Genomic DNA, 26,148 nt, shown 5'->3' on the forward strand with positions numbered 1-26,148 from the left:
TCCCACCCACTCTCCTGTACACAGATAGCTTCCAGACCTCCATCTTTAGCCCTGACCCCTTTCATGAGCTCTTGGTTTTGATCAGCGTCTCTACGGGTGCAACCAGAAACGATACAGAATTCATCCTCTACCACAGGCTGGCTTAACAGCCTCAGGGAGAAGGAGAGCCCTCAGGGCAGGTTCTAATGGGAGTTTTGGCCAAGGTGGGTGGGGTAGGCAAGGCGTGCAGCTTCTGAGGGCTATTTGAGCACCAACTGCAGATCTGAGCATTAGCGCATTCATTCTTTCAACAACGCACATTTACTGAGCTCACCCATAAGCAGGGCATTGAAAATATCCAATCTGAAAGACACAGTCCTTGCTGTCAGGGAGCTTCCAGTCTATGGGACACAGGACCGATGGAGGCTAAAGATGGAAGTTCCTCAGAGGCAGAAGTAAGGAGCAGTGGCACCCAATAAGTCTTACAAGAGGAGTGTTGTCTTTCTTAGGAGTGTGACACAATTGCCCCCAAACCTCCTTCATCCTGTGAGCACTCCAAGGCCAGGAACAGGTCTTGCTCGTGTTCATGTTCCCAGCACAGTAGGTGCACAGTGAATATTTGCTGCAGGAATAAATGCATGCACAGAGTGTAGTGTGGAGCAACTAGCTGCTCCGGGGGAATGGCAGGGTGGTGCGGGGAAGGTCTTAGAGACCACGACATTTGAGCAGTAGTTGGAAATAGAAAGAGGCCTTTGCCAGGGAAGGGATTCTGGGCAGTGGGTCCCATGGGTGCAAATGCACAGAGATTGGCATCCAAGAGCGGGGAGTATTTGGCAGATGGTTTCCCAACACTGGAATGTAGGGTACATGTCGGCCCATCACAGGCAGGTGCTGAGGCTGCAGAGGGGACAGGGCCTTGGATGCCATTCTGAAGGGCGGGGCTTTTGAAAACTCTAGGAAGTCTGGGAATTGAAGGGTTTCAGGCAGAGTAGCGATATGACCACTATATGTGGGGGCTGAGGAAAGGGCACTAACGACGAGCATGCCCGGAGCCTCTCTTCTAAAGTGAGGGCTGCAATTTATCCCAGCTCCTACTTCTCACAAGCAGGAACCCAGGTTTTGCCTCCCAGAATCCTTGCCACAATTTCCCTTAATAGCACCCCACTGCAGCTGGCATGCAGGAGGGAGTCACTGTCTGGCAGAACAGGGAGCGGGTGCAAAAATGCTGTCGGCTCAACTTCCACGTGATACCTGTGTGCTTGAGTGACACAGGCAGGGCCTCCCAGGCTGTTAATGCTGAGGCCCTTGCAGGCCAGCTAATGCAGCCCTCCCCTTCTGTGGATGGGAAACCCGGGACCCAGGGAGAAAAGCAACCTGTCCAAGATATCATGGCCCTGGCAGGCCTGGAATCCAGGTCTGTGGGCCCCCAGCCTGGTTTTCTCTCCACAGATAGATCTGGGCTCAAAGCTGAGCCCTGCTACTCCCCTCGCTATGTGAATTTAAGCAAGTTACTTAACTGTGTAGTTCTGTCATCTGGACCGTGCAGATCACAGTCTCTCTCTTTCAGGGTTGTCGCAGGGGATTAACTGAGACAATGCATAGCCAGTGTCTCTGCAGCTTAATGCCTCGCAGGTAATGTGTGGCGCTGTACCACTTTGGGGGTCTGTGTTTGCTCCCAGCGTGGGATCCCACTGCCTGTCTCTGGTGGTGGTGGTCCTGGGGCTCTGCAGGGACTCCTGCAGCAGCTGAGCTAGCCAGGGGGTGTCTTTCTTAGGTTGCTCACGAAGGCAGGGGCATACCTTGGCTCAGTTGGGTTTAGGGCAAATACTGATTTAAAAAAGCAATCTTTGGTCTGGGTTACAGCCCAATGGTGTGTTGTTTTGGATGACAGAATAAAATGAAAAAATACTGAAAACAACAACAATGTGTATATAATTTTGCGCGGGTAGGATGAGTTGTACGAGGCAAAAGTGCTTTCCCATTTACAAAGAGATTCATGGCAGGCTTCCTGTAAGTCACCTGCAAGGCTCTCACACAGCAGTTAATTTCCCTGGTATGATTCACACCAACTTTCCAGGAAACTCCCTTGAACTTTGAACTGAAGCAGCAGAATCTTAGAATGGGAACAACGTAGCCATCGCCGACTGGAAGACACACCCTGATTTTATGTGCCGCCAAGAAAGAAAATGCCCTGCCAATTGTACCTGTGACATGCGATTAATTGTGAAACCAATCCCGGTCAGAAATGTTAAAACATGAAAAAAACATGCATCTTAGAGCCAATGAGACACAGTGTCTGAGGCCCAAGGTCAGCTGGATAGGTCAGTACTAATGGCAGAGTGAATAGGTACACATGGGGGCCAACCCCCAAATTATACTTGGTTTCAAGTTATTTAATTATTATTTTTTTCTCTGTGAAAGAAACCACAGATACATAGGCTCTATGGGGACAGACACTAGCGCTGTTATGTTCAACACTGTCTCCCCACCATGTCACTCATACCCTGTTCCCCGAAAATAGGACCTAGCCGAACAATCAGCTTTAACGCATCTTTTGGAGCAAAAATTAATATAAGACCCAGATATTATATTAAATTATATTATATTATATTATATTATATTATATTATATTATATTATATTATATTATATTATATTATATTATATTATATTATATTATATTATATTATATTATATTATATTATATTATATATCCGGTCTTATAGTATAGTAAAATAAGACCAGGTCTTATATTAGTTTTTGCTCCAAAAGACGCAGTAGAGCTGATTGTCCTGCTAGGTCTTATTTTTGGGGAAATGCGGTAATAGGTGTTCAACAGATATTTGCTGAACAAAATAAAAAATGAAACAAAGCCACATTGTAAAGCATGTGGAAAACTCAGAAAAGGAAATAAATCATTCATAATCCCCCCACTGTGGGTATTTTGGCTTATTTCCTTCGAATCTTATTTCCTATGAATATGCTCTTTTATATATATGTAAACCTAATGTATTATTAGATTTAGCTCCGGGATGTGTTTTTGTATTTCTCTATTAATATGAATGAAATGATAAAATGAGCCATGCGGAAATGCTTTGAAGACTGTAAAATGTTTAACCAAATATCTTATTATTAGTTATAATTATCATACCAATACGGAGATAAATGAGGCTGATTTTCTGCGATAGACTTCAAAGCAAACAATGAAATTTGCCCTCAGAAGCCTGGAATGGGTTATGTTCCTGCTCACCATGGGGAGTCCCTCTGTTTCACGCGGGGAAGAGAAAGAGACTGAAGGATTATTCGAACTCATCAGCTCCAACTTCCCACCCAGCCCAGAAATTTCTTCCGTGTCACTCAGGGGGGGGACGGGGGGAGGTAGAAATGGGGGAGGAATAAGCACATTTCATAGGCTGATGACAACAGCAGCCTACAAAGAGCTCCCTTCTTTCCAACCTTCACAAGCGGGGACCAAGTGACACTGTGGGTTTCCAGGAATGCTGCTCACTTCCCCTGTGTGCTAATGCAGTAAGTCATTCATGACGGGGGTGGCAGTTACAGCCAACAAACCCCAAAGTCAGGTTGGCCTTGGAAGCCCAGTCGAAAATTTGCCTTTAGAGCGTCCAGGAATTCACGTACACAGCTAGTAACAAGTCTAATCCATGCCTGGGTCTTTGAAAAGAAGGAGGGTTTACTCCCACAACACTCAGATGGAAGGACTGACAAAGAGTCGCTCCTTGACCAAATGCTATCTGGCCTTCTCAACTAGGCCTATAAAGACCTGAACAAACATGAACAGTTTCTAAGAGCTCAAAGCCACATCCCCTAGGATGACTCTGCCCCACCCTCCACCCCCCACTGCCCCTTTAAGTCCCTGCCTGAGAATACTCAGAGCTGCCCAGAGAATTTACTATTTGTTCCTGTGAGAACCTGAAGGAAGACCGGGCCTCCGTCTCCGTGGGTTTGTGCGAGGATGGCAGCCCACCTTGGGAAAGGGCCCGTTAGCAAACTCAGATGGCTTTCACACAGACCAAGCTGTCCTTTCCACTCTTAGTAATTTTGCACGTCCCTGACTCTGCCAGAGTCTCTCTGGTCCCCCGCCTTCCTCCCCGATTCTCCTTTTAAAACACCTCGTCACCTCTGTCCTAATTGATGTTGAGTTCAGTTCACACTGAATCCTCTTTCCTATTGCAATAAGTATATTACTGACTAAAATCTGTCCTTGGCACTTTAACTAGTGTCCAGCTTGGTTTGTCTTTGACTGTCCTCAGAGGCTGGCTGTCACACCTTGGCTAATAGCTCGGGCTCTGGTTCACCCAGACTGCCGGTCCATTGGCACAGCACTCCTTGCCTTGTTAGGCGCGTTCTCATGCTTTTGTTTTTTATTTTATTTTTTTTCCAATTATGGTTGACATTCAATATTATATTAGTTTCAAAATGTATGGCATAGTGGTTAAACTTCTATATAATTTACGAAGTGATCCTCCCGATAAGTCTAGTACCCACCTGGCACTATACATCGTTAGTTATTACAATATTATTGACTCTATTCCCTATGCTGTACTTGACATCCCGAGACTATTTTTCTAATTCAAATCCTCAGCTCTGAACTTGGCTCCTTGCTGTCTCTGCTTCGTGCCCTCCTTCTTTGTCCTTAAGGATGAGGCTTTTCTGGGTGCACAGTTCGGTTCCCACTTTGCACACCTTTGCATGCTCCATTTCTGCTCACACTCCCTGTCTCAGTCTCAGGGGCCCAGAGAGGCTGGGCCAACCTCCCAGCCTCCTCTGCCTCTGCCTCAAAGCCGCCATCCCACCCCCTACCTGTTGCAGTGGAGGCTGACCTTGGTCTTTACCCACTTCCCAGGCATTAAGTACAGGGCACAGTTCCCAGAGATTCAAAAATATAGCGCGTGACAGATTTAAAACCAGTTTCTACTACGGAATATTATTTTATAAAATGGCTGAAGAGCTGTGGGCAGTACTAGACAGAAGATGACATTTGAGTCAAATTTTCAAAACGAGCTCAACTTGTAAGTGACGAGGGTATCTCTTTGCTGAGCGCTCCTTCACTGTTCTCCCTGGTTCTCCCTTTCTCACGCCTGGCAGCAGGCACCTCCTACCACTCACTAACCTCGCTCTTTGCCCCAGGCCTCCCAGGGCCAATTGTCTTGGATGAGGTGGTGTAGGCCTCCCTCAGAGTCATAGTCTCTCCAGTTTTGTTTTAGGCAAACTGGGTTTAAGAGAAAGAAAGGATCCCTCTCTGCAGTCCTGCTTTGAGACTCGCTCCCTATGGAGAATTCGTGAACATCTCCCTTCTAAGATGAGACTCGTAATAATCCTCACTCCATTGACATGAAGCGTGGACACAGCAGACCTGGTCCTTTCTCTGGTGCTGAATCAGAGCCAGCAGGCAGGAGCACATGCAAGAGCCCTCCTTCCACGTGAGCTCTATTACGAGAGAACGACGCCCCCTCCCTTTTCCTTTTTGCCGGCCACTTTGAATGATATTAACACACAGGATAAAACATGTCAAACCCTGGTTAGCAGTTTCTTTTAGCATCCACTGTCCGCTCAACCCACCGCCTCCCCAATATTTTTCCCCCAGAATGTTCTGGGGGGAAAAAACAACCCAACCAATTCAGTGAAAAAAGAAAATAAGCTGGATTTCTTTTACACCCAATTTTAGGACCCGACACATGGCACTGAAGAATTGGGTTACGGAAGCTAGCCGACACTTTCTCCACGTTCAAGGTGAGTCCCTTTACTGAGCTCAGCTGTGCTCCAGCCTCCCGAACCTTCCAGAATGGGAACCCCATTCCTCCTCCTCATACCTCTGCACGTGATCAGGAGAAGTTGAGAACCACCAACTGAGGGAGCCCCGGAACTTACCCTCTGCTCCTGTGTGGCCACGAAAGTCTGGAATCCCGGCGCCACCCCAAAGCCCAGCTCTTGGATGAAAGGTGGCTCAGACTGACTGTGGATCTGAACTTTCACTCCTGCTTCAAACGTCGTTTCCTCTGAAAGAACAAAAATGGACAGAACCATGGGTCAGACAACAGATGCTTATGGAGTCCTGGGACTGAAAAGCTCCAAGGGATGCCAGAGGGGCCATGTGGTTATCAGAATAAAAGCTCTCAAAGACATCCACCTCCGTATCCCTGGAAACTCTCAATATGTTACCTTCCACGGCAAAGGGGCGCTATAGATGTGATGCAGTTAGGGATCTTGAGATGGGGAGCTTATCCTGGATTATTCATGTGTCCCAATGTAATCGCAAGGGTCCTTGTTAGAGGGAAGCAAGAGGATCAGAGTTAGAGAAAGAATGGAAATATGCTGCTGGCTTTGAAGATGGAGGAAGAAGACACGAGCCAAGGGATGTACGAGGTCTGACAATTAAGCTCGAGAACTTGTTGCAACGATGCTGCTAACATTTTTTATCAGAGGGATTGTTCATTATGAATTTGTACCAACTGGACAAACACTTAACCAAGTTGACTATTTGGAAGTGCTGAAAAGGCTGCATGAAAAAGTTAGATGACCTGAACTTTTTGCCAATGATTCATGGCTCCTGCATCACGACAATGCACCAGCTCACACGGCACTGTCTGTGAGGGAGTTTTTAGCCAGTAAACAAATAACTATTGGAACACCCTCCCTACTCACCTGATCTGGCCCCCAATGACTTCTTTCTTTACCTGAAGATAAAGGAAATATGGAAAGGAAGACATTTTGATGACATTCAGGACATCAAGGGTAATACGGCAACAGCTCTGATGGCCATTCCAGGAAAAGAGTTCTAAAACTGCTTTGAAGGGTGGACTAGGCACTGGTGTCGGTGCATAGCTTCCCAAGGGGAGTACTTTGAAGGTGACCATAGTGATATTCAGCAATGAGGTATGTAGCACTTTTTCTTGGATGAGTTTGCAAACTTAATTGTCAGACCTCGTAGGTAGCTTCTAGAAACTGGCAAAAGCAAAGAAATGGATTTCCCCTAGAGCCTCCAGAGGAAACACAGCTCTGCTAACACCTAGATTTTAGCACAGTGAGACCCATTTTGGACGTCTGGCCTCCAGACCTGTAAGATAATAAATTTATGTTGTTTGAAGCCTCTAAGTTTGTGGTAATTTGTTTCAGTAGCAATCAGAAACTAATTCGGGTTAGTTAGGCCAACACTTTGCTTCAGTCTCCGAAACTACAGAATTGGATTATGATGTGAATCGAGCACCTTTATTTTATTTACTAACTTTTCTACCGGGTGTGAACTGAAGGCAAGGAGATCAGGAGGAAAATACGATGATACAGCACCGCAGTAGACATAAAAATACAGGGCTTGCCTGTATTGTACGCCACGTGTCTGCCCCTTGGAGCTGCAGGAGATGAACGATTAAAAGAGAAGCTTCTGCCTTCCTTTCTTCAGGAGGAGAAACGGCCCTTGGCAGTGGGAGGTGGCAGGGGTGGCAGAAGGTGATGGGATGGCAATGCCTGGTTCATCCTATGTTGGCACTCAGAATGGTGGAGAATGTTCCTATGGGATAGGTACGCCTTTATTGGGCTTCCTTCTCTGTCTTCCTCTTTCCAAACAGCCTGCAGACTGAGCTTTCCATAACGCAAGCCTGCGTCACTCTCCTGTGCTTGAAGGAGCCCAGGCACCATACCCCGCCCCTGTTCCAGCCCTGCTCTGGGCAGCCTTCTGCTTCAGGGTGCTACGGGGTCCAACCCTCCAGGGCTGCCTGGATTGGTTGTTACTGGTCCTTGCTCTGCACAGATGCACACCGATGTCCTTCTGCCTGGGATGTCTTTCTACCTCGTCCCCCTGACCATCTACTCCTCACTGAAGATTCAGCCCCCAGCCCCATCCAAGGCAACTCCTCTTGCTCTATTGCATTCCACACACATGCCTGATAAAGCCTCTGCCACACCCTGTAGGAATCCTTTATCTGACCATCACATTCACAGGCTGGACCATCCTGGGGCCTAGTTCTGAGCTTTCTCTCTAGATCTCAAAGGTCCTGCATGGAGGGCCAGGCATCAGGAACGAGGGAAAGATGTGTCACTCAACCCTCACTCACTTATAATGCGCAAGGCCAATTTAGAGTGCAGCTCAAGCAGTGCTCTAGAAGAAGAGAGTGGGGACAGGATGGGTAAATGAAGGACTGAGGGAAGAGGGTGCGGGATGGGGGTGGGAGAAATGGGGGTCAGATGTCAGGGAGTGATGGAGGGAAGGATGTGTCAGCACTGGGGCCATATATTGAGGGAGTTTAGGGACACACCCTAAAACTGGCACAGAAGAGGAAGGTGAGGAAGGAAAGGCTGGGGCCAGGCAAACGGGCAGGACCCACAAACAGCCTGGGGACCAGCGACCGAGGCAGGGGGAAGGGTCCAGGGCTGAGTGAGAATTCCAAGTTTGGGAGTACACAGAATAGTTTAGTAGGAAGACAGGGACTCGAGGGAGGGGTAGGTAGGCCTTTCATAGTCTAGATGAGGAAGGAGTCCTGTGGCTGATACAGGGTGTAGGCAAAAGAGACCCTCTGCCTTTCATCCTAAGTTTTGTGGAGAGGGAGAGAACCCCAGGTGATTCACAAACACCGCCCCCCTTCCCTCCAGCAGTCAACAGTTCTGCGGTCTCTTTACCCAGACTGCTCTGTCCAAACTCCTGCCCCTGTGGCTGTGGTTTGTGTCCCTCTCTCCCATCGATGGTGACTGCCTCAAGAGGAGAGAGTGCTTCTTATTTGTTCCGGTACCCACTCCCTCTGTCGATTGGGGAGGAAGACTGTGGGGAGGAAGGATGGATGGGAAGAGGAGGGTGAGCCATCAGCTTTCAGCAGCTGTGTTTTCTAAGGCCTGCCCATGAGCGGGGTTGAGTTGAGGCCGAGGGGCCCAAAGAACAGGCTCTCAGCTGGGGAAAGGAGCGAACGTGGAGTGATGGAGGGAGCGCAGGATGCCCGTGCATGGGTGAACTGAACGCACACTCAGAGGGTGGAACTGGAGAGATGCCAAAACGTATATTTCAGAGCTAGCTGAAGCTGGGCACCTGCGACAGCACTGGACTTAAGACACCTTAGAGCCAGTAAGATAGGCTCAAAGGAGGGGTCCTGTGGCTTACAGGGGAAAATGAAAAAGGAAGCCTTTCTGTCAGAAATGCTGTGAGTCATGGGCAAAGCAGACGGGCCTGCGGCGGCTGTGTCAGTGAGAGTTGCCCAAGACTAATCAGACGGGTAGGATTTGTTTATTCCAGAAGTGGCAGGAACAGAGTAAAATCCTAAAGTAACCTTGCATCTTTACAAACATCCAGCGACCGACAGGCATGAGTGGAAGAGGGTGATGGATGAGGTTTCTCCTGTCTTTAGAACTTTTCAGTGGAACTTTCTGCCAAGATGGAATGGCCCACAATCTGTGCTATCTATCCAACATGGTAGCCGCTAACCACACAAAGTGTGACTGCTGCAACTGAGGAACTGAAATTTTAATTAGTTCACTAATTAGCTCCCCCCTTAGCTGTACTGAGGTAGAACTGACAAATAAAATTGTAAGGTATTTAAAGTGTGCAATGCGATGATTTGATTTACGTATACACGGTAAAAAGATTTCTCCCATTGAATGAACACAGCTGTCACCTCCTATAGTTCCCCTTTTTCCTTGCTTTATTTGTCTTGAACTCAGTTTTAATTCATTCACTTAAATAGCCACATGTGGCTAGTGACCACCTTCCTGGGCAGTGTGGTTGTAGGACCCCAGCTGTGAGCAGACCCCAGCCCTCTCAGAGCGGCGGGAGGATGAGGACACCACCGCCCGGCTTTCCTAAGCAGTTGTCCCCATGGGTGTCTTGTCTGGAGGCCGTGGGTGATCCCGTCTGGCCCTGACTTTCCCAAAGCACCACTTAGTCTTACAACGCCAGCTGGAGTTTGTTTCTCTTCCCTCCCAGAACTGCCGTTGGCTTCCCTCTGTGGATTATTCTGCAGCTCGACAGTGGACAACAATACCCTCTTCTAGGCCCTGCCCCCTACCTCATCTCCGTTTCCCACGTTCCCTGGACAGGGCATGTTATCGGTGCGTATCTAAAGACCCAGTGTAAGAGCTGAAGTTATAAAACATAGATGTTAGAGCCAAAGGCTCAGGCCGTGTACCGAGCTTCTCAAACTAGAATGCACATTGAAATCACCTAGGGATCTCTAGGTGACGATTCTGGGGACCCAACCCTAGAAATTCGGATTTGGTTACTCTGGGATGGAGTCTAGAAATCAGCAATTCCAGGGATTCTGATATGGGTTATCTGAGGCCACACACATCGGGCAGGTAGCGGTCTAGTCCACTGAGGGGAAGTGACTTTCCCAAGGAAACACAGCAAATCAAGAGCAGAGCAGGGGCTAGGTGCTGGCTTAATCAGCACTCTTTCTACCCCGCTGGGGCTGTGGTTTATTTCGTGTGAGCCGATGCCGTGCTTCATAGCTCTGGGGTTCTGAATGAGGGTTGGAGAGAGGGAATACCTTTTCCATTGTCACATTCCTTCAAGCCCCAGCACAGGGCCTGGAAGAGAGCAGAGCTCAGTAATTGTTTGTTGAATGAGGCAAATGAGTGAGGAAGTGTCCTTTGCTGACTCTACCGTTCTCTGCCCTTGGACCCGCTAGGAGTCTGCTCAGAGTCTGACTGGACCCTGGGAAGCACCGGCACCACACACCACCCAGCAACAGGCTCCCTCCCACGTCGCAGGACTCAGGAGGTCTCATCCGCTGAGATGCAGGTGGGCTGCACACAAAACAACAGCAGCAGCCACGGTGGCAGCACCCACACAATTTTGGGGTCCCAGTGTAAAATGAAAATGTGAGCCCTTTACTAAAACATCATTGAGTTTTAAGACTCAAAATGTTCTGCACTAGCAGAAATTAAACCAAGAGGATGGCCCTTCTGAGCATGGGGCCTGCCCAGGTCATGCGTCCAGGAAGGCTGCCTGGGCAATCACCCAGATTGGTGCTAGACAGAATTCCTCACATTCTCATATTCCTCTCACCACTCTATGATTCAACACTGAGCTGCTTCAAAGAGTGTAGGCCCCTGGTGCAGGGAAGGCTTTGTTTACACATCATGAACACCAGGATTCCAAGGCCCAGAGAGCAAGAGAGAGAACAGAGAAAGGGGAAGTCACTACACACGCAGTGTTAGGAGACCTAGTTAATTGGGACCAAGCGGAAACCCAGACAGCTTAATAGGAAAGATGATGTTGAATCAGGATGAGGGTGGTAGGGCACGTTCAACCCACAGAGGCTGAATCTCTCTTTCATTTTTCAGGGGCACGGCCAAGGCCGCACGAGGTGAGGTCTACAGTTTGGAGTGTTTTTTGCTGGTGCAGAGAATATTTGAGGGCACTGCGGGAAGAACCAGGGAGGGAACTGTGGGCAGAATGCATAACAGGGCAGGGAAAGTACATGGCAATAAAAGAAGCTTAAATCTTTAATCTTTGCAAATTACAGGAAACAAGCCGAGGAAATAAACACTGGAGAGAAGTAGGCAGGGAAGCTGCTCTGAAAATCCGGAGAAATATTCTAGGCTCAGGCAGGGATGAGCTGATACAAAGCAATTTCATGTTGGACGAATCTGACTTTATAACAGTAGCTGGGATAACTAGCCTGAGAGGAGATGGTGAGAGGGAGACCTGCCGTACGGTGGTGATCTCAGCGCAGGAAGCTTCTGTTTGTCCATCCCCTGGCTAAACTTCTCCACTGTGCTCTCTCCCTGGGAGCTGCACTTGTAGAGACCACTGATGGGCTTCCTTGTTTTCTGGCTTCTGGTTGGGTTCAACCCAGGGTGGCCCAGGTAGGAAACTGGAGGAGAGAGGAGGGTCAGGCTGGGATATCCAGTCTCTCGATTCTATTTTCTGGGTCGTGGCAGATTAGCTTCACATCACCTTGGAAGGCCACAGCTCTGGGTTGGGGGCCCGGGAAGAGCTTTTCATATTGCATTCTCTCTGGGTTCTGAGACCAGCTTGCTGCCCTCTTTCCTAGGGTTGGTATTGGTTCTCCCCATTACCTTGGACACTACACCATCTCATATTGCCTTCCCTAAGCCTTGCCCACATCTTTGTAAACAGTCCTTCAAGAAGTTTTCCTTGTATTACCCAGGCTCCGGATGCTGTTCATTTCCTGTCTGGGTCCTAATTGGTAGAACCCCCAGAGGGCATCTATACCTAACCTCTGAGAGACAGCAGGAGGGTGCTCTGTGGCACCATTCACTGTGTCTGACAGCCATTATTGTGCTTGAGCACTTTTAGGGATGGAGACCTCACTACCTGAAGGGCCAGACCATGGTTTTCCAAGTTCATCCTTTTATTATGTGCCAAACTTCCTGCTTAGAGATCTTACCCCTGCTCCTAGGGCCACCCCTCTTCCACTTGACACCCCTTCAAGAATCTGAAAATGCAAACTGTGACCATCAGAGTCCTCTTGTTTCCATGCTAACCTTCCCCAGTAGAAATGACCCCCATGAGTCTTCTTTTTTGGAGGCCTCATTAGCGGGGGTATATTTGGGGACATGCCTGGCCTAGGCAGGCTTCCATGGGGAGGGGCTCAAGACCTTCTCCTCATCATCCCCAGTACAGCCAACTGCCTGCATGGTCTGTGGAGTCTCTGGGCGCCCACCTCCCACACTGAGTCGGGACAAGGTGGGGACAGAGCTTTGGCACCCAGAGACAGAGTGCCCTGTTCCCAAAGGAGTGAGCCAAGCAATGCAAGACAGTGGCAACGCAGGTCCCTTCAACCTGGTGGGTCAGAACTGGAGAGGGGCTAGGACAGCTGGTTAGATGTTTGGGGCTCTTGGGTCAGGCAGAGTGAGGTTAACTGCAGCTCTGTGCCCTTTGTCAAGTTATTGAATCTCTTGGAGCCTCATTTTTTTCTGCAAAGTATGCAGAATGGGTTTGAACATTATAATGGATCCTTCTTCATAGGGCAATTGCCATTGCACAGGGAGCCCTTACCACAAGGTCTGTTTCTTAAGAAGGGCTCACTCATCTGTAATGCTATCATCATCATCATTAATTCAGTGTTTCTGGCTTTCCATGCAACCCACTTAGATCAGCTGCTGTGTCACATTCCTCTTTCCTAATGCTAGTCCCTCCAACTCAGCTGGCCTTTCCTCTCCCCTTCCATCTGGTTGACCCTTAATCTTAATCAGCTTTACTGTCACCACCTCCTAGAAGCCTTCCCTCCATTGGGTGTCCTAATTCCTCGTACTTACCATTTCCACAATTGGTTCTCTCTCTCTCTCTCTCTCTCTCTCTCTCTCTCTCTCTCTCTCTCTCTGCACTAACACTGAGAGACCCCCTGGGGACAGACAGGGTCAATGCTGTATTTATGTTTACATGCATAATGCCCGGCACTCCGCAGGTGTTCAGTAAAATGCCTGTTGAAGTGAGTAAAACTGCATGGCTGACCTCTGAGACTCACAGAATCCTAGCCTCCTGGTGTTACAGATGAGCCACAGAGGTTCTGAGAGGGCAGCAGGTTTGTCTGGGTCTCGTGGTGAGTTTGTGGCCAAGCTGGGTCCACAGGAGCCAGCTCAGGACCCTCTGCCACAGTCCACAGGCAGCAGATGGTGAATAACAGACATGTGGGTGGCTGTGGGGGGGCTTGAGGCCAGGGCTCATGGGGGCTGTGCAGGGGCAGCAGAGACTGCCTGTGACACTGCCCTGAAGGCGCACAGCTGGTGTCACTGTCTTGTGTGACTGCTCTCTTCCTGGTCAGTGCTGAGCATGAAATCACAGTGGCTTTACCATGGGGACTTATTTATCTTCTGGGTCTCGCTGTTCCTCATGATCAGGGGGAAAGGCCTGGAGTGTTCAGGTTCATGTTTCAGCGGCGGAGGGGCGGGGGGGGCGGGGGGGGCCCCATCAATCAGCTGCCCTCTCCCTCCACCCCTTCCAGTGGCTTCTCTGGCAGCCACTAATGACTCAATGCTGTGTCATAGCCCTGCAATTTCCTGGGAGCTGAAAAGTGTGTGTGTGTGTGTGTGTGTGTGAGAGAGAGAGAGAGACAGAGACAGAGACAGAGACAGAGAGACAGAGAGACAGGGAAGGAGAGAAGGAAAGAAGAGAAGAGAAGAGGGAGAGAAATTGGGCACATTGCTCCATTTCCTCTTATTTCCCTAAAACCTTAGAGTACACAGAAACAGCAAGAAGGAGCTGAACTTCCTGAGGGCCACACATGGAGCTGGGTGCTTTCCACCGTTCCACGTTTATGCCCGCATTCCTGGGGCAGTAACTACTGAACGCCTGCCGTGAACATGTGCCATGGGTCAAGGCGCAGGGCTGCAGCAGAACCAGGCAGAGCCTCTGTCCTCATTGAGCTCACGCTCTGGTGGAGGGACAGACAATCAACAGGGCCAGTGTAGCATCAGGCCAGAGGTGGTAAGTGCTGGGTAAGGGCAGCGGGGAAGAGGCTAGCACGACAGGACAGAGCAGGGCTGCTGTGACTCTTCACATGGGAATCAGGGCAGGTTTTTCAGGGTGATGGTGTTTGCATAGTGACCTGAATGAAGTGAGCAGGTGAGCGCCGGGATGCCCCAGGGAAAGCATTCCAGGCAGAGGCAACAGCAGGTGCCACAGCCCTGGCACAGGTACGCACTTGACCTATATAAGGATAGCAGGGATATGTTCAGAGGCCACATGATCATCTCATTACTCCTCACAGTGACCCCTCCAGGTAGGCTTATCGTTAGACCCCCATTCTACAGGCAAGGAAACAAAGCCTCAGAGAAGTCAGCTGGCCCTACCATACCAAGCACACCCAGGCTCGAACCCTGGTCGTCAGTCTCCATCCAAAGCCCTGCTCTTTGCCCTCTAATACCTGGCCTCACTCCAATGCTTTGTACCTTGCTAGTGTCACTGGTCACATTCCCCATTGGGTCGGGGTCCTTTGGGAACTTGTAGGCCCGGACCCTGGGCCACTCAGCTTTGAATCCCCTACGTGGCAAACAACAATACTGGCACATGTGTGGTAAGCTTTGGGGTTTTCCTAGATTTCATCTTCCTGGGTTCTCCTCCCAGCTGTCCTGAGGCAAGTGTCGCTATCCCCATTTTAATATATATATACATATTAATATATATTTTAATATATATTAATATATATTTTAAAAGATATATTTTAATATATATTAATATGTATTTTAATATATATTAATACATATTTTAATATATATTTAATGTTTAATATATATTTAATATAATATATTTTAATATATTAATATATATTAATATATAGTTATATATAATTTTTAAAAAATATATAATTTTAATATATATACATATAAAGTTTTACATTATATACAGTTTACAGACGAAGAAACCAAAGCTCGGAGAAAGTAAAGGACAGACGTAGAGTCTGTGATTCACGGGTACATGAAATTCTGGACCTAGAAGAGCCCTTGACGCTTTTTAAATTCAATTAGCTTTTCTTCTTTCAGGTGAGAAAATTGAGACTCACAGAGAAGAGAGTGGCCACTGGCCCCATGTCAAGCAGTGACCCTTGACTCCTGACCCTCCTCTGTCCTTGGCCGGTTGGCTAGAAGAGACAGTGGTCCCAGACGCCAAGCCCATAAGGTTCCAAGCTGGACAGGATGGAAGTGGAAGGATTGTTTAATGTACATTGGGTTTAGCTGCCTATCTGCTCTCATTTCAGAGTTCAGGGCAGAGCTCGCTGAGCATCATGTGACAATGGCAGGGGCCGAGGTCCCAGCCCTAGCCTGGTAAACAGGGTCTGCCAAGCGTTGTTCGGGTGGTCAACTAGAGCTAACATTTTGGTCCCTCACACTCTTAATTGCACAGAGAAATCCAAGCAGGCTTAAGTCGGGACCCTGGGAAGAGGAGAAGGGCCGTGTACCAAGAAAAGCATGGACTCTGAATTCACAGAGCTGTGGATTTGACTCACAGCTCCACCACTTAATAGCTGTGTGACCTCAGACAAGTTATATTGCCTCTGAGCCTTTGTTTCCTCTTTGTTAAAATGAAGCGGGGCGGGGGAGGGGGGGCGCTGATCTCTCAGGTTAATTTCAGCTCTAAAATTCTGTGAGCTGAGGATCAGGCACACGTCTCCTAACCTCACTGCATCTCATTTCAGTTTCCTGGAAAAGAGATTTCTTAACAAAAGACATGGCTGTTCCCCACTCACATCAAGTCAGAGGAGTCTGGTTTTTCTAAAGACAACACAAAGAACCCACAGATAGCTGCCTAGCTAAAATCCCGTAATGTGTGTCTTCCTCTCCCAGTCTGCCCCTCCCCCGACAGGCAGGCCCAGTTGAATAGCTTGCCGACGTGAGAAAGTCCGCACCCAGCACAGAGGTGATGGGCATGTTCATGCTTGATTGCTCACAGGTGATACTTCGAGGCCAGGTGAGCTTCTGGACTAAGAAAAATCAACACTGTGTCCCCATGCTGGGTGGACTGCAATTATGTCTGCTCTGGGTTGGCAGCATGATATAGCAGTGTTTGCACCAACAGCTCCTGATCCAGAAGTTATCAAGTGCCCACATAAGCTTGGTGAGGGCTGCAAGCCCCAGCCTCCTCCTGCAAGCCCCAGCCTCCTCCTGCAGAGCCTCCAAGCACTCTAGCATTTTAAAGGCCCTAAGACACACTACAGCAAAACATGCTACCCTCTGTTGGACTGAGTGTTACAAAAAACCATCTTTTTTTTTTCCCTTTCTATTTTCATTTTTAAGGAACACTAGCTCTTGGTGGAAACAACCAAGGACCAAAATCAGAAGATCTGTATTGAAGTCCTACTTCCAATCCTTTTTAGCCATAAGGTCATGGGAAAGGCACTCAGCATATCAGAGACTGGCTTACCACATCTGTTAAATGGGTTCATCTGTTAAATGATACAACTGCGCTCTTTACGTCATAAGAGTGCATGAGGATCAGAGGACAGAATGCAGGTGAGGCACCTGTATACCGTGGCGTGATGTACCCGTGTTGGGGAAGGAGGCAGTTTTTGTTAGGTCTTAGTTCTGCAACAGAGAAGAGTGGCTACACTTAACACATTCTGGTTAAATCGAGTATTTACAAAACTTACATTAGTGAAGGCACCGTGTGTGGAACTGGGTCTGGTCTCATTATAAAAGGACTTATTCCAAGGATTCTTTAAATAATGAGCTTTCCGAGTGCATCCAGGCTCAGAAATTATAAATTATTTGCTAAGAAGGCTGGTAAATCTGGGGAGGCAACTGGCACACAGGAGACCCCACCCTTGAAAAGCCATCAGGAAATGCTTTATGTCTCTGAAATTATTGGGGAAGTTTGTGGATGATTAAGATTCTATTTATAAGAATTCTGTTTACTCACACCGGTGTAATGGAAGTTAGGTATAACCAGATTGTGGAACAGATCACATATATGAATTGCGATGTGATCTGAGAATTCAAAATCATTCAAAGCATTAATGAATTCCTAGCAACTTTTTGTTATCGAATATTTTCTCAGTCAATGAATGTAAAAAAGCATGATCGCATTCACGTGGGGGTGATTTCTGAGAAATATCTGGGTGTTACTAGGTCATCCTCATACTTCCAAAGTGTGGGAAACAGTGGTCTAGATCGGAGCTTGTCAGTAGCACGTGAGTCACTTGCGGATCCAGTTGCAATGCAGTCAGGCTGGGGCCTGAGATACTGCATTTCTGACAAAACCTGCATCACGCGATTTTAACCAGGTCTTTTGGGTTCCTTGTGTTGTCTTTAGCTGTTGGTGAGCTGGCCTCTGCCTGCCTCTCCAGCCGCTGGTCCCATCCTTAGATCCCACTATCCCAGAATGCCAGGGCTGTTCTTGGCGTTTGCTCCTGGGTCCCCTCCCTCTGTGTGGCACCGCCCCTCCCATGACCCACACCCTCGCTAACTCCCACGCACTGCCTAGCCACCTGGCAAACAGGCCTAAGGCCCAAGTTCAGCTCTTCTCTGAGGCCTCTCCCAAGTTACCGTTTCCCTCCCTTCCAGAACTGTTGACCCCTTCCTTTGTGCTCTATCTCTCCTCCATCTGTCATAGCACTTGGTGACATTTAATTGTTTCCATGTCCTCTTACCAGACTGCAAATGCCTGGCCCTCCTTAGGCACTTTACATGAGAGCTGTTGGATCAATGAACTTCCCTCTACTACATAAAAGGAGTACTCGAGAGGGTCCCTAAATTGTGAACTCTTAGAAAACCTGGCCTGGGCCTTTCATCTGTATCCCTAAGTGCCTGGCACATAGTAGGCGCTCTTGGCGATTGATTCCCTAGGTGGACATGAGCTCTGAGGTATGTCTGATCTACATCCCAGACATTCTCCCTCAGACCACTGCCTGCCTGGCTGGGAGTTGTCACTAGAGCACATGTATTTCCTGCACCACACTTAGCATATGCATGAAGCAGGTCTTCTCTTAATGACAAAAGTCAGGCTTCTTCTGGCTGTGGGATGGGTGTGTGATTCCAACGGTACTTCTGACTCACGGCATGATTTCTCCAGACGCCCTGGCACCTGTGGAGACCCCGTATCCAGCACCGAGATCCTCTCTGAGGGCGAGCTCAGAACCGCAGCTGCCTGTTCTATGTCCCTGTGCTCCGGACTCTGAATTCAGACCAGAGCCTGCACCTTCCTTCTGGGGAGGTCCTCGGCACCACACACCATGACCAGTTTTTCCCGGGAGCAGAAACCATAGCAACGGTCCGTATCCCCTCCTGCTATGTCCTATTTGTGATGGAGGCTAGGAAACATGCTATCCTTGATAGCTGCTCAGGCCTTCCAGCTACGTGGAAAATGTATGATTATTTTAAATTAAATTTTTATTTTTGGCAAAGCAATATATGTACATAATTTAAAAAGCCAAATGGTACTGCCAGGCTGCCAATGAAAAACTGCCGTTTCCTGCTCCACCTCTCTCCAACCCCTGAGTCCCATTCCTCAGAGACAACTACTCTCTCAGCGGTGTTAGTTGTTCCTTCTGGTATTTCCTTTCACATATTCGTGAACATCAACTGTTTGACAGTGATTTCTTGGTGACTAAAAATTTTAGATATTCTCTACTGAATTCCTACCATGGAGATGAGAATGTAGGCTTCTTACTATATGAAGTGTCCTGCTATATTTGCTTTTCTTTCATCCTGCTCTATATACTTATGTGATATTTTGTTTAAATCAGTGTCCAGCTTGTACATAATTATGACTATGTAGATATTGCCTGTCCTCCAGCCTGTAGTATATAATGACTTTGTTTTTTCTTTTGAAACTATTTTGTTCTTCCTGTTTTTTTTCTTTTTTGCATATTGATTTGTTTAGCTTGCTAGGTACTTATCACAGAAACAGCAAAAAAGAAAAAAGAAAAAAAAAGGTCAAACTCATAGAAACAGAGAGTAGAAAAAGTGGTTGGCAAGGCCTGGAGAGAAATCAGGAGAAATAGGGAGATAGGGAGTGACTGGTGAAAGGGTACAAACTTTCAGTTATAACATGAACAAGGTCAGAGGTTCTAAGGTAAAACAGTGTGACTATAGTTGGTGACACTGTATTGTATAATTGAAATTCGCTAAGCGAGTAGAACTTAAATGTTCTCATCAAAAATATGTTTTGGAATATATTTGAATATTATAATATATTTGAAACAAAATTCCACCTTCTTCCTTCATTTGTAGCTTGCTGGATATAGAACTCTATCTTAGATCATCAGGGAAATGCAAATCAAAACCACAGTGAGATAAGCCCTCACACCAGTCAGAATGGCTGTTATCGAAAAGTCAACAGACAACATGTGTTGGCAGGGATGCAGAGAAAAGGGAAACCTTGTGCATGGTTGATGGGTCAGCAAACTGGTACAGCCACTATGGAAAACAGTATGGCAATTACTCAAAAAAACTAAATATAGATCTAGCATGTGACCCAGCAACTCCACTTCAGGGTGCTTATCTGAAGAAAATGAAAAACACTAATTCGAAAAGATATATGCACTCCTATGTTCATTGCAGCATTATTTACAATAGCCAAGATATGGAAGCAACCTCAGTGCCCATCAATAGATGAATAGATAAAGAGGTGGTATATACACACAATGGAATATTATACAGCCATAAAAAATGAAATCTCGACATTTGTGACAACATGGATGGACCTTATACTAAGTAAACACTTATGCTAAGTGCAATAAGTCAGATAGAGAAAGACATTTTATGTGGAATTAAAACAAAACAAATGAACAACAAAAAAAATCCCAGAATAAAAACAAACTCATAGAAACAGACAGCAGAGGGATGGTTGTCAGAGCAGAGGAAGGTGGGGGGATGGGTAGAAAAGGTAAAGGTAAAGGTTGTCAGTAATATTGTGATGTTTCCATGGTGACGGACGATTACTAAAATTGGGGGGGGGTGACCACATAGTAAGGTATAAAAATGTTAAATCACTACACTGTACACTTAAAACTAATATACTAGTATAATATTATAACTAATATAATATATACCAACTATACTTAAAAAAGAATTCTATCCTAGAAAAGACCCCCCAACCTCGAATTTGAGAGCATCATGCCATTGCCTTCTGGCTTCAGCTGTATCTGTTGGGAAGCATCATACCATTCTGATTCTAGATCCTAGGTACGTGACTTGCTTTTCTTTCTCTCCAGAAACTTTTAAGATTTTCTCTTTATCTCTGTTAGCCTGAATTTTGCAAAGATGCATCGTGGTCTGGTTGTTTTGTCACTTAGTGCAGACAGGACTTGGTGAATTCTTTTGATACAGAAAATTATGTGTTTCAGTTGGGAATTTTTCTTACATTATTTCTCTGGCAATGTCTTCTTCTCCATCTCTCGGTTTTGTTATTCTAGAACTCCTAGTAGTAGGATGTTGGATTTCCTGGATTTACCCTCTCATTTTCATATTTCTTCCTCTTCCATTTTCCGTTTGTCTTTTTGTTTTATTTTTTCAGGAGATTTCCTCAGTTTTGATCCTTTCAAGAGTTTAAAAAAATGTGTGAAATCATATTTTTAAAGTTCCAGTTTTTAAAACTTCTTCTTTGAATGTTACTTTTTAATAGCATCCTATTTTAATAGCTTGTGTTTACGAATGCAGTACCATCTCTTATCTCTTGAGATGTTTAATTAAAGCAGTTTGATGGTGCCTACTGTTCCCTGCATTTATTTTTTATTTATCAAACACTTACATAGTGCCTAATTATTACTCAGGCACTTTTCTAAGTACTTCACAAATATTAACTCATTTCAATTTTCCTAACAACCTTACAGAGTGAATAATAATAATATTATTCCCATTTTACAGGTCATGGAACTGAGGCCCAGAGAAGTTAAGTAACTTGTCCAAGGTCACACAGCTGGTAAATTATAGTTGGGATTTGAATCTAGGCTCTAGTCTAGTTCCAGAGCTTGTGCCATTAACCATTATCTCTATTTCCTCAAAGTATCTTGTTTGTTTGGTTAGTTTTAGTTCCTTTCCTGTTAGCGACTTCACTCAGATGCCTGGCTATTTGGCTGTAAAATCATAGTTAAAAGGTACTTAAAGCCTACACAGTCATTCCTTGTGGGTGGGAGGAATTACCAAGGGACTTCACTCTAGAGTGATCTAACTAGGCCATTTTGTTTGGAAACTCCTGTCATTCTCTGTGGCTCTTCTGAGCTTGTCAGTGTCTCCAGGAAGGGATTCCCCCAGAATTCTGTTTGGGGGTGGGATACACGAGCATGGCTGGAGGTCTCACTACTCAGTAAGCAGAATCTCACCTCATCTCCCTGTGTTCTGTACAGCACCTCACCTGTGACCTCAGCTTTGCCTGGTTTCCTTAAGCCCAGAGGCTGTTTGTTTCAATTTTATCTCCTGCTGGGGGCAGAGAGAGATTAGTCCGGCTGCTTTGAGCTATCGGAGGATATCTGGGGGGACTTTTAACTAATCCTCCCAATTTTAACTTCACCCCTCATCCCCGTCTTATGCAGTACCTCATGCCTCCAATCCCTGATCCTTCCTGGAGGTTCTATGGTGAGAACTGTTTGGCTTTTAGTTGGCTTCTCGGTGGAGACTCTTATCTTTTAGCTTTGCCTGCTCTGCCAAGCAGGTACCATCAGTTTTCCGTCTTCCCCAAATTGGCTGACATCTACTGTTGTCTTCTCTCCCAACCTCTTTGTCCTTGTGGGCTTTTATACCTTATACAAAAAAAAAAAAAAAAAAAAAAAAATCCTTGATTGCCATTTAGATGGAGTTTGGGGAGGGAGACTCCATGGACGTATGTCCAATTCACTGTGTTCAACCAGAAGTCCCATGGTCAACCACAGTGAGCATGAAGAAATCAAACAGGGGTCCTCATCTCCACCTGAACTGGAGCAGCTCTGTCTTCATGTGTTTTATATACTGGGGCTGTGCTAACGCTCTTGTTCAATACAGGATTACGCTATTGAAAACACCAGATAAAATAGAAAAGAAGAACTTCAACAGACCTATCATTATATGCCATTCTCTCTTCAGAGATGTCACCTGAACCTTTTTATTTTTCCCTGAGCTATTTTCATGGTAGTGCTTTTACAATCACATTTTCAACATTAAAGGAATGTAGTGGAAGGGGAATCAGTTTTGGGGTTTCAGAAGTGGGTTTTCAGCTTGGTTCAACTACTTGACGAGGTGTGTGTTCTTGGGAAGTTCACGCAAACTCTCTGGGCTCTAGTTTCTTTATCTTTCAATGGGGATTATAACGCCTTGTTAGCACGTAACTGGGAGGGTTCCTGGGGTAGAATGTTCACAGCACATAGTAGCTACTCATTAAGGCACGTAGTAGCTACTCATTAAGGTTGTGTCGCCCTCATCCGGGCCTCATCCGCGTGCACAATTACAGCAATTTTCCCCCCCTCTCAAGAAATATATCAACAAATAATTTATTGCCCTTGTATATGTCAGTGAGCCAGACAGTCCACGTCTCTAACCTCTTGGAGCATATATTTTAGTAGAAGGGGACAGACAAGAAAAAATAAATAAGTAAAGCATATAGTATACTTGAAGGTGACATATGTCCTAGAGGAAAGGACAAGCAGAACAGGTAAAGAGGGGTGAGGCGTGAGGTGGAGTGCAATTTTACATAGGGCAGTCAGGGTAGGCTTCATGGAGAAGGTGATATCTGACTTGGTGGAGGGGAGGCAACTAGCCACGTGGGTCTGAGCACAGAGAATTCTAGGCAGAGAGAACGGAAAATGCAGATGCCCTAAAGAGACAGTGTTCCTGGAGTGTTCCAGAAGCCACAGGGAGCCAGTGTGGCTACAGCCAAATGAACAAGGGGACAGCGTAGGAGGTGATGAGGCTGATGGGGATAATAAGGGGCCGGATGTTTACCACTATTAGAGCATAGACTCCCAAAATAATTCCTTTGCTCAAACATAACATCAATTTTGGTTTTCTACAATACTAGGATTTAGAGAAATCAAGGACGATAACATTTGATAAAAAAGTATTTTGCATTGAGGTGAATGAAGGCTAGAGGGAGATGGGAGTGGGCTATTTGCGGTCTTTCCAACTTTGGAGCCTATCTACCCAGAATTTGAGTTCATTAGAAACCCTGTACACCTGGTTTCCTCAAATATAACCTACCACCAACTCTCACCCTGGCCCCTGCCTCCCCCTGCATGACTATTATCTCTTGGGAATTCCTTCTCTAGCTGCTATCTACCCAGCTTCCTCAGGGCTCTCATGTCTTCTGCTGATCACTGATTGGTCCAAGGGCGGGCATCTAGCTGAACTGGGCCAATGAGTCCCTTCCCTGTTTTTTTTTTTTTTTTTTTTAAATAGGAGATCAGTGAGAGACTCAATAGTCTCTGCAGTGGTAGGATGTGTAAAATATAAAACTGTTGGAAACCATGTGTGAAAAAATATATATGTGTGAGAAAAGCCTGTCTCTAGTGGGAGTGAATAAATGGATTCAGAAAGAGGAGAGATGAAAGGGAGTGAGAAACCTGAGGGGCCTAAGCCCTTGGTTCTAGTTGTTTCTGACGCTGCATCCTTGCCTTCCCGCTGTTTGGTTGTTGAAGCTTGCCTTGGATTCTGAGGGCAATATAATTCCTTTTATGCCTAAGCTTGTTTGAATCTGGTTTCTGTCTTGTGCAACCTAGATAACCCACTGTCTGTTTCTTTATTTCTTTGAAGTTTCTCAGAGGCATCTACAGAGTTTCGTTTTTAACAACCTCCCACCTGCCTTCAATTTAATTTCTTTTAGAAAATGCTGGCCATGAATTCTGCACTTCTATAGTCTAGAACGGCTTTTCTATCCTTTCTCTATTTTGTGAGTTCCCCCATGAGAAAGAAGATTTCCATTCAAAGGCATTTGGGAAATAAATGCTGCGTGCAATATTCCTATCTTGGAGAACTCATGGTGTAGCACATTAAAGAATTCCTGCAATGAGGAGAAGTGTTGAACTCTCTCTACTAGAGTTCTCCAGGTTCCTTTTATTCCTGGGATATGTAATGTCCCAAACTCCTGACATTCCACAGGGCCCAGGTAGGGGCATTAGGTCCACGTGTGACAGAGCCTGCCTTCTTTAAAATTGTGTATTTCCAGTGTGCCCTGGTCAAGGATGTTTGACCAAGGGGGCATTCTGGTATGGGACATTGTCAGCCCAGAGGAAAGGACATTTTTGATCATTTTCATAGTCACCCTGTATTTGCTAAACATAAGCCCAAAGGGGGTACCTTTTCCTAATTCACTCATGGATGCCCAAAGTCCTTTCTGTCAGTCAGAACTACACCCAGAGGAGTGGTTCCCTCACTGCTTCCTTACATTTCTGTGAGATAAAGCTGCCCCTGAGGCAAGGCAAGAGTGTATCAGAAGCTCTGCTTTGAGCAGAATGAGACTTCAGATGTTGAGGTGCGTTAGGACCCGTTACAGGTATGAGATATTAACAATGTGTGACTATTCCCCCAGCCCCGGTTGGCATTATCATGCTTCTGCTGTTTACAGTTTGCAGAGAGCTCTCATTTGATCCCTTCAGCCATCTTGTAAAGTTGATGGGTTTAATTTGTTTCATTGATCTCTATTTTATAGACGAAGTAAATGAGGCTCATTCACTTGCTCTCAGTCACACTGCTCGTAAAGGAAGAGCTGGGGATTTGAGCTGGGGTTTGCCTCTGTCATGCCACTTTCCTGTCCTACGACACCACCTCTGTCATCAAGCTGTCCGTGGGCACTCTTTCAACAGCCATATTGCAATTAATTTCTTCTCCATCATCACCCAAATATCTCCTATCAGCTCCTTCCTCTGGGGGTTGAGAGGAGGGGGGAATGCCAAGGAAGCAAGATGGTGCCTATGTGGCTACACGACTTGGCAAGTCTGGAAGGCTGCCTCTGTCCTGAGGGCCGGGGTGGGGCTAGGCCTGCCTGTGCCCACAAACCTTGGGAGCGATGACCCAGCATCAAGATATTGCCGTGCTTCCAACCAAATGAATGGGAGAAGATATTTGCAAATAACACCTCTGATAAAGCACTAATACCCAAAATATATAAAGAACTCATACAACTCAACAACAAAAAAACCAACAATCTAATTAAAAAATGGTCAGAGGACCTGAATAGACATTTCTCCTAAGAGGACATACAGATGGCCAATATGAAAAAATGCTCAATGTCACTAATCATCAGAGAAATGCAAATAAAAACCACAATGAGATATCACCTCACCCCAGTTAGAATGGCTATCATCAACAAGACAAATAGTAACAAGTGTTGGAGAGGCTGTGGAGAAAAAGGAACCCTCATACACTGTTGGTGGGAATGCAGACTGGTGCAGCCATTATGGAAGGCAGTGTGGAGGTTCCTCAAAAAATTAAGAATAGAATTACCATATGACCCAGCAATGCCTCCCTGGGTATCTACCCAAAAAATCTGAAAACATTTATCCATAAAGACACGTGTGCTCAAATGTTCATTGCAGCTTTATTTACGGTGGCCAAGACATGGAAACAACCAAAATGTCCTTCGATAGATGACTGGATAAAGAAGACGTGGTATATATACACAATGGAATACTATTCGGCGGTAAAAAAAGATGAAATTGGACCACTTGTGACAACATGGATGTATCTTGAGATCATAATGCTAAGCGAAATAAGTCAGACAGAAAAAGCAGAGAACCATGTGATTTCACTGATATGTGGTATATAAACCAAAAACAACAAAAGAACAAGACAAACAACTGAAAGA

At 46.2% G+C, this 26,148-nt stretch overlaps 1 protein-coding gene across 5 annotated transcripts in view; it reads right to left on the reverse strand.

Annotated features, from left to right (window-relative positions):
- ASIC2 (acid sensing ion channel subunit 2) overlaps positions 1-26,148 on the reverse strand; it is a 960,074-nt gene that overhangs the window by 54,261 nt on the left and 879,665 nt on the right. For all 5 annotated transcript variants that reach the window (XM_019732608.2, XM_074319706.1, XM_074319708.1 and 2 more), the window contains exon 3: positions 5,868-5,995. In XM_019732608.2, the coding sequence (XP_019588167.1) occupies positions 5,868-5,995 (128 nt within the window). The remainder of the gene's footprint in view (positions 1-5,867; positions 5,996-26,148) is intronic.

Source organism: Rhinolophus sinicus, linkage group LG15, assembly GCF_036562045.2.
Source record: "Rhinolophus sinicus isolate RSC01 linkage group LG15, ASM3656204v1, whole genome shotgun sequence".
NCBI lineage: Eukaryota > Metazoa > Chordata > Mammalia > Chiroptera > Rhinolophidae > Rhinolophus > Rhinolophus sinicus.